This window comes from Pan paniscus, chromosome 1 (assembly GCF_029289425.2).
Source record: "Pan paniscus chromosome 1, NHGRI_mPanPan1-v2.0_pri, whole genome shotgun sequence".
NCBI lineage: Eukaryota > Metazoa > Chordata > Mammalia > Primates > Hominidae > Pan > Pan paniscus.
The window spans coordinates 116,899,535-116,917,500 of NC_073249.2; the positions used below are offsets into that span (position 1 = coordinate 116,899,535).

Consider the following 17,966-nt stretch of genomic DNA (forward strand, 5'->3'; position numbering starts at 1 on the left):
ACGTATCACCATCTGGCATTCCACTCACTTTCCTGTTCATTTGTTTGAAGATGAAAGCAAACTAGATGAAAGCCGTATCACCAGCGCCTAGAACAGTCCTGACACATAGTAGGTGTTCAGAAATATTCATTGAGTGATTGTTAAAGAAGGGGGACAGGTTTCTTTAATGAGCAAAAACCTCCTGAAAATCAGTAAGAAAGAGATAGAAAAGGATATGAATAGAAATCTCATAGAAAATGAAATATAAAGGCTCTTGCACATGTAAAAAGATGTTCAATTTCATTCATAATCAGAGAAATGCAAATTGAAAAATGAGATTCCATTTTACCTATTATATTGGCAAATAACTAAAACAAATGACAAAAAGTTAATAACACACATGTTCCTAATGAGAGAAGAGTTAAATTATACAATCTCTGTGGAAGATAATTAGGCCATATTTATTAAGATTATAAAGGCACATACCCATTGACAATTTGGCCATATCTATCAAGATTATGAAGTCACATACTCATTTTGCACATGTGTTTGTTTAAAGACATTCGTTTAAAGATACCCCTTGTAGCAGTGTTTGTAATTAAAAAAAAAGGAAACAATTAGATGTCTATCAACAAGAAACCATTTAAATAATTTATGGTACCTCCAGCAATGAAATTCTTTGCAACCATTAAAGTGAACAGGTCTGCCCTATAGGTTCTGATCTGGAAACATCTCCAAGACACATTGTTAAGTGAAAAAAAAAAAAAGGCAGAATAGTGTAGAGCGGGTATGGCCATTTGTATATGATACATGTACTTACAGAGGCATTGAATACTTCTGGAATGGTACGTAAGAAACATAATAGCGCTTGCCTCTAGGGTGAAGAACTACATGAGTGGGGGCAGGCATGGGAGAAAGATTTACTTTTCATCATCCGCCTTTTGAATTTCATGCCATATGTCTGTACCATATATATTCAGTACATCCATGTCTGCTCCTATATGCACATGAGATCTCTAGAAGGAGAATATCTGAAACCAGCCACAGTGACTTCCTCTGCAGAGGCGGACTGGACACTAGACGACCCTGAGAAGGGAAACTTAGTATTGGACTTATTTTAATTTTGTTTGATTTCTTTTTCTTGACTGTGTGCATGTGTTACCTGTTCATTAAAATAACAAAATGCGTTTCTCCCTGCTCCTCTAGACTGCCCTTTCTTCGGCTCTGTCCTCAGCACCAGCATTCCCTCCTGCCTCCTCCTTTTGAGCACACTATCTGCCACACTCCATGGCAGGGCACCGTGGGAAGAGCATGGACTTTAGGATTGGATGATCCAGGTTCTCACACGGACTCTGAGCGTCCTCATCCTCATCTGTAAAATGGGGATAAAAGCAGTATGTTATAGGATGTGGTGCGAATTACATGAGATAACTTATAAAGTGAGTGCTCAAAAACAACAGTTCCTGCTGGCTCACTTTTCTGGAACACGACTATCATACCCATGAAGGGCAGAGGTGGCTGAACCTTTCTGTGGCTTGCACTCAGAAATATCCTCCCTCCCTTTACCAGCAACCTCCAAACTCTTAAGGAAGAAACAAGTGGCAAAGTCTTTGAGGAAAGCAGTATCCCTCTAATATTTAGAGAGCAGCAAGGACATTCCTCCAGTTTGTACATGGGGAAAAGGGTGAAGAAGGGGTCCCAAATTCCCAACACACCCAGCATCCTGGGGCCCCAAACTCCAGCCTGGAAGGAAGCATTGTTCAATGTAAACAGAATAGGGGAGTCAGCTCTGGCAGGACCGGCATCAGCTGGGAGTAGGGGTGGGGGGGTTCTGCCAGGAGACAACAAGAAGGGGAGGGGAATGTTTGCCCCACCAGGCATGAGGAGAGAGAATCAGATGCAAAACCTGCCTTGCCCCAGGGACAGCATGGAGGTTTCAGTACCAGAGTCAAATATAGACCCATTTCCATAAAGGCACCAGCCACTGCTTCTATAAATACCTCAGCCAGTTTTCCGGGGTTCTCATGTGACTTTGATGCCTACCTCGTCTGCGGGGATCCGTCGCCATGGTGACCGGGCCATGTGACCAGCCACTCTTCATTCATGACAGGTTGCAGTGTCCTGGATTGGGGGTGGGGTAGCGAAACACGGCTGGAGGGAGGGACAAGGAGAGGGAGAACCAGGATGAACAATGAATAAAGATAAAGTTTCCAGCCTTGGGGGAGACTGCAGAGCTCTAGGTTTAGAGCAAGGATGCTCTGACAGAATTATCTATTTCCCCAGGCTGGCTGTCAGGAGAGGAATATATTTATTCAAGAAGCCTTGCCTTTGAGTCAGAGAATCAAAGGTTTAGAGCTGGAAAGCATCGTAACAATCCTCTAGGCCACTACCCTTGATTATACAGATGAAAACAAGAAGACTCAGAAAGGTGGACTAACTCTTCCAAGGTCACACAGCAAGTCAGTTGCAAAACTGGGGCAAGAACCAGGCTATTTGTCATTGTCAGATTCCTCTCCATCTAACTGGGGCCTCTGGGCTGGGGTCTGTGGTGGGCCACAGATTTAAGTGTGACTCTGATGAGTGGAACTTTAGGTACCTTTGTACCCAGGTGATTCAACACAGCTGGAGTCATAGGTCCTCCAAAGGAGGTAAAAACAGATCATTTCATCTGTGCCAAGGCTCAGTCCTGGCCCCTTGGCCAATAAATGTGGGAGACAGTGGCTAATAAATCGTGAGAGGTCTTGCATTATTGAGCAAAGCTAGATGTCATCCTTGGTAATCTATGGAAATCTCTTTTTGATCAGAATGTCTCAGATCTGCCTCCACTGCTGAATCCCTCAAACATTACCAAGTCCTGTACCCTTTCTTGCTGGGTGTTGGGGATAAGATGAAGAGGCAGGAAAAGAACGCTTCCTGCCTTCACAGACCTCCCATGCTTACGTACGTATGGATAAGTAAGTAGAAGAGAATCTTGTTACCCAACAAGCTATGCTCTAGGGAGTGCTCAGGTCTAGAAATAGGACAGGCCACTGGAGTTGGGGAAGGCTTCCAGGAGGAGGTGAGGAGAAGGAGGTGGCCTGGCAGGCAGATGAGAAGGAGCATTCTCAGGGGCATCAGGTAGTGGAGCAGGAATTAAGTGGGCGGGGTAGGGGAGAGTACATTTGACTGAGGTGGCCAAGCCTTCAGATAGGTCGGCTGCCAACCGCATAGCTGATTCATATGGTTCAATCACGTGGGCACAAGCAGCTGGCAGTGAGGGTCCAGGAAGAGATGGATTCAGAGAAGACAAAAAAATACTTGCATTGAAATATTCCTGAAAGAGACCAAGAACAAAGCAGACATCATCACGGGGCCGGAAGACCGTCAGCAGCCATTGTGAGCTTTATCACCACCTGGTCTTGAGACAGCAGTCCAGCAGGCTTCACGGAGGTTAAAATTCCCCATGCTGGAGCCTGGTAGCAGCCAGAGTGTCCCAGCCTGAGGCTCTTCCTCTCTCCTTCTTCACTTATGCCATCCTGGTGGATCTTAGGGGTAAGGGCAGAAGGCAGGGATGAAGCAGAGGGCAGAGCACCTCACCTGCCCCCACCCCAACATCTGTTTGCCGGCAGAGTAGACTGACCACCACAGCCTCCTCCCACCTGGAAGGGTGAGAGCACGTAGTCTGATAAGGGAGGCTGTGCCAGCCCGTGTGAATGCCACACTTCCTCTGTTCTTCTCAACCAGCTGAGCACCCATGCTGTGTGTGTTTACCAGAACTGCAAGCTGCTGGAGTCCTGAGACAATGCCCAACCTAATTCTATAAACCCCTCCCCTGGCTTATAACAAGGGGCATTGAATGGAAGCACAAAGTCATCTGGGTGGGCCCGGGAGGGGTTGGTATTTAGTATGCCAGTGCAGACAGGGCACACCTTGGAGACAGACCTGAATCTGAGTCCTGGCTGTGTCACTTACTTTCGTGGCCTTGGGGACCTTCTTTAGTCTATCTGAGCCTCAGCTGCTTATCTTGCAAAAGGGGATAATGTCACCTGCCCTGATGAATGGCTGTGAACAGTAGACGTGATGATTACAAAGTGGCACATAGAAAGTGATTTTGAAGGTAGTCGCTTCTATTACAGTAGGCGGATGAATGGGAGCATTTCCTCGTGGGTTTCCAGCTTCCACCTCACCTCGAATTTTCCTGAGACTTCATACCTAGCTCCTTTCTGTGCATCATCCCTTCTGCCCAGGAGGTCCTCCCACTTGGCTCCACTAATCCAAAGCCTCTCTGACCTTCAAAGTCCCATTTAAATGTCATTCCTACCTATCTTGCCTGATCACCTCCAACCCAGAGTGATGTTCCACAGGCCAACTCTTCCAGCACTTATGCGTGGCCACAGCACCATCCTTCAGCACACAGCACACCCTGCCTTTAACAGCAACAGTGAGAAGTATCTCATGGAACACCATTTACTGTACCAAGAATCTGACATATATGAGACTTGGAGAGGGTAAGTGACTTGTCCATGATCACACAGCTAAAAGGTGGCAAAAGTGGAAAATAAGCCCAAGCCCCTACAGTCCCATGCTTACACATGCTGCACATCGCTGCTCTGCATCCTTACTGTTACTCACTTGAACATCTTGACTCTCTCCAACTACTCCAACTACATTATAAGCCAGTGTGTGTCAGGAAAAACACAAGCCCTGGAGTCAGTTCGAAATGGGTTGAAAGCTTGCCTTTGCCACTGACTGGGTGGGTGATCTTGTGTGAGTCGTTACCTTCTCCAATCTCAGTTTCGTCATCTTGAGTTACTGAAGGGTTCGTTTAAATGATATGACATGTAGTGATGGAGCTGTTTTATAACAACAAACATTTGCACTTATGCTTCCTGTTTGCTCCCAGGCAGCTGGGTACACAATGAAAGCTCCAGCTAATACCTGAGTGCATAATCTAAGCGCTCCTTGTGCATCCGTTCATTTTATTCCTTACAACGTTACAGAGTAGATACTGTTAGTGTCCCCACTTTCTCAACAGGTTAAGAAACTCGTCCAATGTGACATCACCAGACAACAGAGCTGGGATTTGACCCTAGATCCTTCAGATCCCAAAGCCCATGCTCTAAACCATGATACTATGGGGCCCCTCTACACAGTGGGTGATGGGTAATTCCTCATCCATTTCTCCTGTGAGATAGTTCAAGCAGAAATCACAAATTCCATCTTACAGATGGAGAAGGAAAAGCCCGGGGGTATTCAGTGACTTGTCCAAGGTCACAAGCCAGCTGATGGCAGAGTCAGTCCTAGAACTCAGGACTCCTAAACCCAGTGCTCCATGTTCTGTGAGCTGCTGCCTGTGGCTGAGGTTCCTGAGATAGACATGCTGGGACTCTGGGACCTTGGCCAGGAAGTTGGCCATAGGCCTCAGCCTGGGCCCAGGAAGCTTCCAACCATGGAGGAATTTGCTTTGAAGACAAAGGATGACTCCTGGCAAGGGGAGTTGTTCCTATTTCTGCTCCAGACAAATGGGAGGCTGCTGCAGATTCCATGATGAATCTTTTTGCGAAAGATGATGCATCACTTTGGGCCAGTTACATGCATAGTCTTTGGACATTATACAAGTCAATTACTAAGACCAAATTCTCAGCACTGAGCAGAGATATTTTCATCGAGTCGCTGTAACGGAGCCAGAGCCTCCCAGGGATCTGGCAGGGAAGCTGTTCCACTTCATATTTTATGCTGGGGGTGACTGCAGAATGGTGAGACCTGCCCAGGTGCCCAGTGGGAAAGGCATCCCCTCCCATCAAGATGACTTCCACTCAGTGTTTGCCCCTGAGGATTATTCTGCCCATTTCAGAATCCCCAGCCTAATGTGTCCTCACTCTCAGCTGCCTGGAGTCAAGGAAATAAGTTTCCATTCGAGGCTGAACCCCCAAGTACAGGTCTGCAAATAGGGCCTTGCTTTTCCAGCCTCTAAGTCCCAGAAGCACTCTTCTATAAACTAGGTATCCTAAACATTTCCAGGTCATCTCTCCTGCCCCCTCAAAACCTCTTGGGCATTCCAGCCTGCCAGGCCAGTCCCTAGGAACTGCTCCAGGCCAGCAGATCCAGCCTCCCCTCTACTCTGCAAATGAGAAGCACAGGGCTGGTCCTCCTGAGGCCAGGGATTTCAAAGCTAATATGTTTATTTCAAGAGGGTCCTTCTCTGGTCTGATGGCGGCTTTTGGTGTTTCAGAATGAAGGTTTGAGGTCCTGGTAAGAGCACTGTAGGCCTTACCCACTGGCTGTGTGGCATTGGGCAGGCCCTTAACCTCTCTGGGCCCCAACTGCCTCAGCTGAAAATGTGGCAGGTGGTCTGCCTAGCTCCAAAATGCTCTGATTCAGTCTCTGGGATTCCAGGAAGGCAGCTGGAAGTGGCTGGAGCAGAAGATGAGGGGGCTGTGGGTGATAAGAAATAAAGAGACAAGATTAAATGGTGAAGGCAGGGGCTTGAAGCATGGAGAGCTTGAATGTTATGCTACAAAGCTTAGATTTTATTTTAAAGGTAATGGAGAACCAGGGGAAAATTTTAAGCATGGGTGTAGATTTACTAAATTTAGCAAATAAGAATACCAGACATCCAGTTAAATTTGAACGGAACTGACCATCCTGTCTTTTATCTGGGAATCCTGCATGGGACCAACAGAGAAAGTTCTCTGGGCAGTGAGTGGAGAATGTATTGGAGGGAACAAAACTGGAAGCAGGAAGACACCATTTGGGAGGTTATTATTATACTCTAGACAATAATTACAAAAGCTAACTAATATTTGTTGAATGCTTCTTTGTGGGTTGCTTTTTTTTTTTTTTTTTTTTGCCAGGCACTGTTCTAACTGCTTTACATATATAAATTAATGTAATTCTCATAACAAGCCTATGAAGTGTAGTATCTAATATCACCCCCATTTTACAGGTAAAGAGGCTGAAGCACACAGAGATTAAGCAACTTGGCCCAGGTCACACAGCTACTTAGTGGCAGAACTGGGGTTGGAGTCCAAAGCCTCTGTGCTTAACCACTTTGGCATACTACCACCCAGGGGGCCACGAGAGCCTGGCCCCAGGCCATGTGATGGGAACTGGGTGATAGACTGTTTTAAAGCCCCAGCCTCTGGGGTGGGGATTGGGGTACCATGACAGGTAGACAGGTGAGAAGGGAGGCTCAGGAATCCGGCTGTGTCACAGTGACACTCACATTTTCTTTTTTTTTTTTTTCTTTCTTTTTTTTTTAATTTAGACAGAGTCTCACTCTGTTGCCCAGGCTGGAGTACAGTGGCGTCATCTCTGCTCACTGCAACCTCCGCCTCCCTGGTTCAAGCAATTCTCCTGTCTCAGCCTCCTGAGTAGTTGGTATTACAGGCTCACACCACCCCACCTGGCTAATTTTTGTATTTTTAGTAGAGATGGGGTTTCACCATACTGGTCAGGCTGGTCTCAAACTCCTGACTTCAGGTGATCCACCCGCCTTGGCCTCCCAAAGTGCTGGGATTAAAGGCGTGGAGCCACTGCACCTGGCTGACACTCACATTTTCAGATCACTTGATCCTTTTCATAGCAGAAAGAGGGACTGGTAAGAAAAAAAAACTAGCCTTGAAGAAAGGCATCTACCAAACACCAGGCCTGGTGTGCAGTACTTTCTGTCCATCATCCCGCCTAATCCCCTCCACTGCCTGCTGAGGTAGGTAATGAATTTACTCCATGAGTGAATAGGAGATTTTTTTAAGCCAGAGGATGAGCTGCAGGTGGTGGTTGGGGGGCAGGGGGGTGAAGCGAGAGGCCAGTCAGATGGCTGCCGTGAGTGCCAGAGCTGAGGGCAGCATTCAGGACCCTGAATGCAGGGTATTTAAGGGGCACACTCAGCAGCACCTGGCAGCTGCCTGGATTGGGTAAGGGCAAGGGAGGGCTGAAGGACCACTCCAGCGGTCCTTCTCGGGGACTGCCAAGGGCCAAGGATGACATTAACCAGAGAGCAGGTGTGGGATGAGGAGCAGCATGGGGCCTAGACTGCAGAGAAAATTTCCTCAGCCCAGGACATGCTTACCTAATTAAGCACAAAGCAATGGGGCTGTTGAGGCCCAGAGAGTTAAATGACTGTCGTGGAGTCGCACAGAAAATGTTAGGGCAGAAACTGGAACTGAAGTCTCCTGACAGTATTTGGGGTACCTGACCCAGGTGGAGCCCTAGTTCACAGACGGGATGAGGATGGAGACACCCAGACACAGCCATGGTCAGCACTTTGGGGCCGCTGTGATGAAATTCAGGCACACCTGGGCGCCCAACTCTGAGAACAGATGTTGCCCCTTCAATGCTGAACAAAAGCTGAGGGGAGGCCAAGAGCAGTCTCCCCGCAACAATTTTTCTCCGTCTGTGAAAAGAGACAACCACAACCCGCGGCAAGGTTGTTTTGAGGACTAAATGAGGGGAACCCGCAGGGACGCTGCTGTACCGCGCAGACCACCGCACCCCCCCGCCGCCCCTTCCATCCTCTCCATCGTCCCCACCCCCATTTCCTCATCTTCCTTCATTTTAGGCCTTGGGGCAGAGCCCGTTCCCGGGGGTGTCAGGCGATGAGCTGCCTGAGACAAACGTGCTCACCCCCCAGCTCGGCCAGCCTGGCTCCCCCTGCTGCTCCTGCTCTGCCGCCTCCTGCGCCCGGACCAGCCCCACCTGCCGGCCGACATACCGCGCACGATAGTCCCAACGCGGGCCTGTCTCACCTGGACTTCCTTCCCGCCAACCGCCCTTTCCCCCCAGTACCTCCCCTCCTCCCTCATCCAGCGGTCCCCCGCCCCCAGGGAGCTGCGGGAGGTGGCCGTAGGGACCGCCCAAGAGGCCCAAAGGGATGGGAGGCTCCGGTCTGCGGCCTGGAAATGTACAAAGCCCATCCTTTGGGACCGTGAGAGCCTGACGTCAAACCGAGGCTGAAAATACAGTCTGGAAAGTCACGCGGCACCCGTGAAAAATGAGCCACCCTCCCCAGCAAGAGGCGTGGGAGCCGGGAAGGGACATAAATCCCGGCTCTGTAGAGTATCCAAATAGCAGGGCAGCCGACGAGCCTCTAGAATGCCTGCTGAGAGGTCTCGGGGTCCCCAGTGCCCCATTCAGAGGCTCCCTTGGCCAGAACATCTGCAAACACCGCCCCCCGCCACCTTCCCCATATGCTCCCACCATGCACACACTCCTGAGAGTGGCCAGCACCTAGAGAAGGAAGGGACTCCAAGAGGGGACGTGGGGAAATTTCTCACAGCTGGTCCGGTGCTCCCTTCCCCACTCCCACCCCTGCCCAGAGCATCTGGCTAGGACACAGTGTGCTGGGGACAGGATTTTCCAAACCATACCCCAAAGGCCCAAAGAGTCACGGGTGGTGGATGTCACAGAGGGCCCCTGAATCCTCTGCAGCATGTGGTTCTCAGAGACCAGACTTCCCTCCGGCTTGCTCTCAGATGCCCCAGCATCCCCCTCAGACTGGGGTCAAAGGAGCAGAGGAGCCACAGGCTGCAAGGGCTAGTCACGGATTAGGGCTTTCCGAGACAACCGGAACAGACCTTCAGGACCAGACAATGGCAAAGGCAAATGTCCCCACCCAAAATTACCAAGGTTAAGTTTTCACTCCCCTGCAGCAACAAAGTCAAAAGAATTTAGGCTGGGCGTGGTGGCTCACACCTGTAATCCCAGCACTTTGGGAGGCCGAGGCGGGAGGATTACTTGAGGCCAGGAGCTACAGACCAGCCTGGCCAACATGGAAACCCCGTCTCTACTAAAATACAAAAATTAGCCGGGTGTGGTGGCACGTGCCTATAATCTCAGCTACTCCGGAAGCTGAGGGAAGAGAATTGCTTGAACCCGGGAGGTGGAGGTTGTGGTGAGCTGAGATTGCACCACTGCACTCCAGCCTGGGTGACAGAGTGAGACTCTGTCTCAAAAAAAAAAAAAAAAAAAAAGAGAGAGAGAAAGAGGGAGAGACAGAAAGAATCTAAGCTGTTTTAGAAAATAAAGAACATTTAATTGACTTCCCATCTATTTTGAGGTTGAGACTCTTCCACACACGTTCATGTCTGGGTCTTGTTCGTGGTGTTCCCTCCTTCTGGTCAGCCTTTAACACTCCAGCTCCAGTGTGGTCCACTCTCTAAATCCCCCACTCACTCCCCACCCCCAGCACCATGGTTGCTCCCTCCTCTGATGTGAAGAGCCCCTTCACACTACATGTGAGTGTGTCACAGACAGGTCTGTCTCCTTCTACAAGGCTTCTATTTGTAGAGAGGCACCTTGGGCATCTCTGCAACCTCAGGGTTCAGCTCAGCCCTGCCCCAGAAGAAGGCCCTGGCTCATGCTCATGGAATCAAATCAAACAAGGTTCATTTGCACATCAGCATTTCAAAAACCTTACAAAGCCAACAAAGGACTGGAGCCCTGGGCTAGGAGGCAGAGGCACCACCAGACTCCCCTTCTCTGGCCACCTGTCCACAAAGTCATGGACCTCAGGCTTCTGACACTCCTACAATAGGTCTGGGTGGGAAGCAGGAGGCAGCCAGTGCCATGTGACTGTCCAGGGGGACAGTCCTCCTTATCTAGATGGCCACGTGCAGGGTCAGGCTTCAGGGCGGCTAAGACATTAGAATGAAAACCTAAGTCAGTCAGAACATGCCACTCCTCAGCTCAAAGTTTTGTCCTGTTCCTCATTTCACCTGGGGTAAAAACCAAAGTCCTTAGCATGAGCCCTGTGTGATCCAGCCCCCATGACCCCTCAACTGATGCCAGGCTGTGCTCTGCCTCCTTCTTCCTGTTCTAGCCACAGCAGGCCTCCTCTAATGCCACTCCCCCAGGACCTTGGCACCTGCTCTCTCCCATTGCTCAAATGTCACCTCTAGAAAGGTCTTCTCTCCCCACCCACCCTGTTCAAAATTACACACACACACACACACACGTACATGCACACACCTGCACTTGCACACACACACATGCATGCACATGTGCACACGCATGCTCCTTGTCCCTCTTCCCTGCTTTATTTTTTTTATCATTTATCACTAACTGATACCTATATATTTTATTTATTTGTTTCTTTATTTCTTTTCCTGACTAGAATGTAAGCTGAATCAGAGTAGGAACTTTTAACTGTTTGATATTCATTCTTCTCCTGATTAATTCACACTCCCCCCTTTAATATCCTGTAACTTAAGTTCTGAGATAGAACGTTAACTACTATCAAAGCATCTTATGTTAAATGGTAGGAAATGAAGGAGGGAAAGAAAACAAAAGTGCTTACTGGAAATGCATGTAAAAACATATTCATTAGGAAATACAGTCCTTGTTTCTACAACCAGACATGTGGCCCTAGCAGGGGCTTATGACCACCTCTTCCACTGGCCAGTTCATGCTCGCTTTGCCCTCAGCAAGCACCTCAGCTGGTCGAGTGCCTTGCCTTGCTGCGGGGTGCATGCACATGATGGACCCTCAAATAATATTTACTGAGTCAATGAGGAAGAAGCTGGTCTACACATATCATAGTAAGTAGGGAGAAGCCAGGAGCTCGTCTTTGATCTATACAGATAGACAGAATAGATAAACTGAGTTTTAATGTTTTAAAACTAAGCAATTTACCACCCAGATCAGGAAATACTCTCCTGTCAGTTTTGCTGTGATGGGTGTTGAGACACATCACTCTAGCCGATGCTGAAGAGCTACCTGCCTCAGTTTCCCCACATCTGTAGAGGGCCCCCTCAGGGCTGGATGGGCAGGAGGGCTTAGCTGGATGCAGCGTGCAGGGAAAGGTGGAAGGTAATCCCTTGGGTTCTGCACACCTCTTCCTCAAGGCCTCCCTCAAGAGGGCACTTTCCAGAGTCATTATCAGTGCCTCTAACAAGGCCCAGGGGACCCTGGGGGACTGCCACCCACTTCCTGCTGGTGCCAGGAGGCTCCATTCTTCCTGCAGGCCCAGAGCACCTACCTCCGCAGAGGCTTCACCTGAAGGGAGTAAGCCTGAGTATTGCTCAGGGCAACCAGGACCAGCTAGGAAGGCCAGCTCAGCAGCTTCCTGCAGGTCCAGTGTTAGCCCTGATGCAGCCACATACCCCCTAGAGAGGCATCCCTGGACTAGATGCCCCAGGAGGGCAGGGAAAGGGTCTGGCCGACATTATTAAGGCTCTATCTCCAGCTCGGGCCTGGCCCATGCATGAGAGACACTTGACACTAAGGGCAGAGCAGTTATAAAGCAGCTAACAAGACAAGTAGTGCTGCTGGGTGGCTGTGAGGGCCCCTTGGGTAAGCCAGGACTCACTTCCACCACCTATTAGCCAAGTGATTTCAGGCCAGTCACTCAGTTCTGAGTCTCTGATTCTTTATCTGAAAAGCAAAGATAATGACACCTGTCTCGCTCAGTGTTTAAATGCCATAATGTGGCCCTGTGTTTGTGCCAGGCCAGCAGACAGACAGCAAGGGCTCCACAAACAATGTAGACATGTGGGCAGAGGCAGGGCTTGCCCTGCCATAGCCTGTGCATCTCTCTGGCACCACTGCAGGGGCTTCCACAGGGGTTCCTCCACCAGGCACACCTGATTCCTTGTTCCCCAATGCCTCCTACCACTCTGTGTCCCAGGAGAGGCACCCTGTATCTGTCAGAGGTCCACAGAGAAGCAGAGCCAGTAGGAGATGTATATGGATTTGTTGCAGGAAATTGGCTTATGCAAGTGAGGAGCTAGCTACACAGGTGGTCAGGAAGGGAAAGTCATGGCAGGCTGAATCCCACAGGCATGAGTCCCTCTCAGGGAAGGGCTAAGCCTTAAAGGGCTTCCAACTGACTGAGTCAGGCCCACCCAGGATAATCTCCCTAATTTAAAGTCAACTGATTAGGGACTGTAATTACATGTGCAAAATCCCTTTACAGCAGCACCTAGATTAGTGTTTGACTGAATAAGAGAAAGAAGGGGAGTACATGTGACAAAATGGCCCTGCCTCCTTCTGTCCTCCAACTTTCATGAGAGACTATCGCCTGTGGCCTACCCTATCTGGAAGCACACTGGAGAATGAATTCTGGATAATGTAATTTTGCCCGGCCAAGCTAACACAACTGCGAAGCCTTCACATACTTCACTGGCTTAAATCTGCACAAGAGCACAGTAGCCACACTGCACGTCAACCTACAGGCATAGCTTACATTGTCTTGCACCATCCTCATGACAGATCTTTGAAGGGAATTTAATTATTTCATTTTAGTGGTGACTTAACCTCACACACAGCTGCTAAGTGGCAGAGCTGGGATCTGAATCTGTGTTTACCTGACTCATTCAGGTCCTCAATGGGTTGTGAGTCTGATAATGAGAGGGAAGAGAAAAGAGCTTTGATTTCTGGCTGTACTCCAGAAAAGGCCAGAGGAATAGAGACCTAGGTTTCCAAGGCCTAAATTTTGGTTTTGCTGGGACTTTGTTCTGGATGATAACAAGATAGGGTATCATGAGTAAGAGATTTTGCTCTCCAACATACGGTGTTTAAAAGGTCTCGTTTCTTTGTCCAGATTAAATGTAATCTGCTCCAAAACTCCATCCTACCAGCCCAGAGGGAAATTCAATTTGCCATATTAAAGCTTCCTTGCCCATGCACCATCAGAGGCAAGCAAAGACTCTGGGGTCTCCCACATTGCAGAACATTTAGAGGACAGTCTGCTGGTCTTCACACATTCTGTCTATACAGGTATGCTCATTGACCAATTCTCATGATTCAGGAAGGGTGATGGGTCCCTGCTTCTAGGCCAATTTGGGGAAGGGTCTCTGCTTAGAGTCAACCTTCTCAGGGTACCCTGCAGCCATTGTCCTAAGGCCCTGTCACCTCCCTGGGGTCCCATAGGGAAGGATGGCTCCAGTCTCATCTATCGTGGACCCTCCACCCCCAACACATCTCTTTAGTCTGCTTTCCTTCCAACTTTCCTCCCACTGCCCCCTTCTCCAAGATAATCCAACACAATCTCATCAATGAACCTAGAATTTGACAAAACAAAAGCCAACAATGTGTGAGAATAGTCTTCTGAGTGATTAACAATTGATACTTTTGGCTCTACCACCCCAAACAGTAGCAACAGTAAAGTTTACTGTACTTTTACTATGTTCTAAGCTCTTCATTTGTGATCATTCATTTAATCCTGTCTATAAGTCACTAAGGTAATAGATGCTACTTATCTCAGTCTGGATGATAACAAGGTAGGGTATATGAGTTGTCTCAGTCTGTGTTGCTATACAAGGAATGCCTGAGGCTGGGTAATTTATAAAAAAATAGGGTTTATTTGGCTCATGGTTCTGCAAGCTGTACAAGAAGCACGGTGCTGGCATTTACATCTGGTGTGGGCCTCAAGCTACTTCCACACATGTTGGGATCCCTGCCTGGAGTGTGCAGGGATCACACAGCAAGACAGCAAAATCACAAAAGAAATGAGGAAGGTGCCAGGCTCTTTTAAACAACCAGCTCTCATGGAACTAATAGAGCGAGAACTCACTCATTACCATGAGGATGGCATCAAGCCATTTGTGCAGGATCCATCCCAATGACCCAAACACCCCCCAATAGGCCCCCCCTCCAACACTGGGGATCAAATTTCAACGTGAGGTTTGGTGGGGTCAAATATCCAGACCATAGCACCATATGGTTAGCTACTTTGGTTAAGGTAACATGCCCAATGTCAGCCCAGCTCACAAGTGGCTCCCAGCATTCTAACTCAAGGACCTATGCCCTAACTGCTACTCTGTGCCATCTCTCACCAAAATCTGGTATAAGGCAAGGCTGCACAAAGGACTGGTTGTAGCCCTGAGCTGGGGAAGAGATGATTAGTTATAAAAGTGAGATCAAGCCACAAACTAAAGTTGCAATAAATTGTTCCACCTATGTGGGTGGGGAGTAGGGAATGGAAGTAAAGGATTCGGATACTGGATCTGCTATGTACCAGCTCTATGACCTTGGGAACTCACTTAACCTGAGTTTCAATCTTCTCAAATATAAAATGGGGATGATAATGACAACTTTTCAAGCTTATTGAGAGGACTAAAAGAGAAAAAGTATGTGAGAGCTCTTCATACCCTCTACTCCTATGAAGATATTACATGTTAAGGACATTGAGCAGAACATCTGACTCGACAATGCCTGGGTTTAATAACCTCCACTTTGGCAGTCAACAACAAAAGAATGCCCAGTGGAAAGGGCAGGTCCCTCTGCTGGGAGCTGGAGAACCAAGGAAAAAGCTATCTTAGAGACAAAGACAGAGTTTGTTTCCTGCACTAAAGAGACTGGAAAGTGTGTAACCACATTTGCCAGACTCCTTTGCAGCTAGGGTTCATGTGAGACCCAGTTCCACCAAGAGAATCCTCACATGAACCTGGGGAGGGGATGGAGAGAGGAGCTATAGAGTTAAAAAAAAATGTAAAGCAGTGGTAGGCCAAGGGGATTAAGTCCCCTGGGCCAGCTGTGGGGGTTTCTAGCATGTCTCCCCTGAGGAGTGGACAGCAGAGCGGTATTTCCACCAGATCTGTCCTGTGAGATGCTCAGGTATTTCTCCTGACTGTGCTCTTCTGGGCCATGTAGTGTCTTGGCCCTCTCCAAGATTCTATGTAATATCCTCTAATAAATTCCTTTCTGCTTAAATCAGCCAGAGTGAAATCTGTTGTCCCCAATTTAGAACAGTAACTCATACCAGAAGAGATTCTAAGCAAGAAACCCTCAAGGAAATGAGAATCTGGGACTGGTTTTCTGAACACATTGCATTTTGAGGCAACAGGGAGCTGGTCGGCATCAGAGGACAGGCTGCTGGTGGTGGGTGGCTCACTGTGATGAAACAGTTACTGACGGGCCTGAGGCTGTGCAGCATGGCAGCTGTCAGAGGCAAGGCTTCAGCAAACTGAGCAGCACTGAGGTAAAGCTTGTCAAAATCTTGTGTTATCAAACATTTCAAACACACACAAAAATAGAGTAGTATGAACAACCCTATGCACCTTGTACCCAGCTTCTAAGGTCACTCCATGGCTCCAGAAACTGCCTCTGTCCCACTTCACCAGATTATTCTGAAGCAAATCTTATGTACCATTTCATCCAAAAATATTTCACTGTGCATTTCTAAAAGATGACTTTTTAAAACCATAACAACAATACTATCATCACACATTTAAAAAATGCATACTAACATTTACTAGCATCAAATATCAAATTGATGTTCAGATTTCCCTGATTGTCTTGCTTTTTTTTAAACAGGTTGTTCAAATCAGAATGAAGATAACTCCACACATTGCAATTAGTTGTTATGTCTGTTCAATTTCTTTTAGTCTATAGAATCCTCTCCCTCTCTGTCTCTCTGTCTCTGTCTCTCTCTCTCTCTCTCTTTTTCTCCCTATAGCAATTGATTTGATGAAGAAACTGGGTCATTTGTTCCACAGGAGAAATTTCCCACAGCCCAACCCCCTTTCCAGCTTGTTGGAAAGTTAGAAGTTACATTTCCAGGACTCCCTTTCAGCTAGGGTTCATTGCAATCTGGCTGCTCCCAGTCAGATGCTGTATGTGACCTCTGGGTGGAAGAAAGTCAGGTGAGAGACGGCTCTTGAGGGTGCTGGTGGGGGCACTGGGGTCCCCTAAGAACCCGTGCTGGGGGCTTCGGGCTCTCACCCCTGGAACCGCAGGGCCAAGCAGCAGGCAAGGTGGTCACCGTGTGTCAGGCATTCCTCTTGGTTGCAGTGCTCTGGCTAAGTGTCCAAGTCTGGTTCCTTGGCCCTCCCAGTAAACCACCCACCTCTGCAATAAATTATTCTATGTATAAACTGGTATTCTGTTGATCGCAGTAGAGATTTCTGTAGAGAAAGAGGGGGATACAAATAAGGCTAAATTCTGCATAGCTCTGTAGGGTTTACAAAACACTTTCCCATACCTCATCACTGGGTGCTCTTAACTACCCCTCAAGGAGGGCCCTATTATCCCCACTGTACAGATGAGGCCCCTGAGGGTTAGAGAGACCAAGTGACCCACCCAAAGTTGCACAGTTAGGAAGTATCTCAAGACTGACTCCTAAGTCTTCGGATTCCAAGTCTAACACTGTCTCTGTCACCACCTTGCCCCTGTCTCCTTGTGGACTGCCATCTTCCCAGCTCAAATGAGGAAGGGTCTGGAGCTACAACGGCCCCAGGAAATCAGGCGGCCCAGAGAGTTAGAGTCTGGAGAAACACCCCTCTCTTTGTTTAGGATGAGTGCCTCCTCCTCAAACTTCCCTGCCCAGTGAGGTCAGCCACAGGGCTGCTTAGACAAAATCCTGGGGCTTGGAGACCCGATGCTTCCCTCCTTCTAGCCAGGCTGGGCTGCAGGGAGGGGCAGCAGTGGGTCAGGAAAGGCCCCTCTCCAGCTGAAGCCCTGGCCCCAACTCTGTCACCAAAGCTCCTCCAGACTCCCTGTCCTGATGGGTGCAGAAGGTGGGGTGCATTTGGAGATGGTTGGGAAGGGGGTTCAGGGGAAGCCAGGAGTACTGAGGCTTTGTCTAACGTGTTACCGTTCAAGGTTAAGTAGCAGCAGCAGCCTGAGGTTGTCTGGGTGAGAGGAGGGACCAGCAGGACGGCTCCAAGGGCCTCTGCCCTGTCCTCTCTGATGGACAGTAGCTTTGATCCTGGGGTCTGAGGCTCATAAATAATGTCCCAGGCACGGGTGCCCTGGGACTCATCCAAGGGCGGCTGGCTGACAAGGCAGACTCCGCCGGGCCACAGCAGGCAGGCCTGGCCCCACTGCAGCAGGCCGTGACGGGTTTATGACCAGCCACCGACAGTAGTTACCTCAGATTTATCACCCTTCTACAAGGGCAGTGGGAACTGCTAAAGGCTGCCAGGGAGCCCTTAAATCACAGTGATGGGAAATGCTGTCGGAGGGAGCAGAGGGGTAGGTAGGAGCCATCCGGGGGGCTCAGGCTTCCTGCTGGCTCCTCAGGTTACAGTCCCTTCCAGAGGGGATTTACAGCCCTGGAGCCCAGCGGG

At 48.9% G+C, this 17,966-nt stretch overlaps 1 protein-coding gene and 1 long non-coding RNA gene across 2 annotated transcripts in view; both read right to left on the reverse strand.

Annotated features, from left to right (window-relative positions):
• Positions 1–419: 419 nt before the first annotated feature.
• On the reverse strand, positions 420–8,496 carry LOC134729532 (uncharacterized). The gene is made up of 2 exons (XR_010110722.1): positions 2,023–8,496; positions 420–1,351 (listed from the first exon to the last, which is right to left on the reverse strand). It is a non-coding gene; the product is annotated as an uncharacterized LOC134729532 (long non-coding RNA).
• An 18-nt stretch (positions 8,497–8,514) lies between these two features.
• LOC129397624 (basic proline-rich protein-like) overlaps positions 8,515–17,966 on the reverse strand; it is a gene marked incomplete at its 5' end in the record, with an annotated part of 13,798 nt that continues 4,346 nt past the window's right edge. The window contains 6 exon segments of the mRNA XM_063605312.1: positions 8,515–8,852; positions 9,327–9,453; positions 11,936–12,042; positions 13,263–13,295; positions 14,733–14,783; positions 17,492–17,720. Of these exon segments, the coding sequence (XP_063461382.1) occupies positions 8,515–8,852; positions 9,327–9,453; positions 11,936–12,042; positions 13,263–13,295; positions 14,733–14,783; positions 17,492–17,720 (885 nt within the window).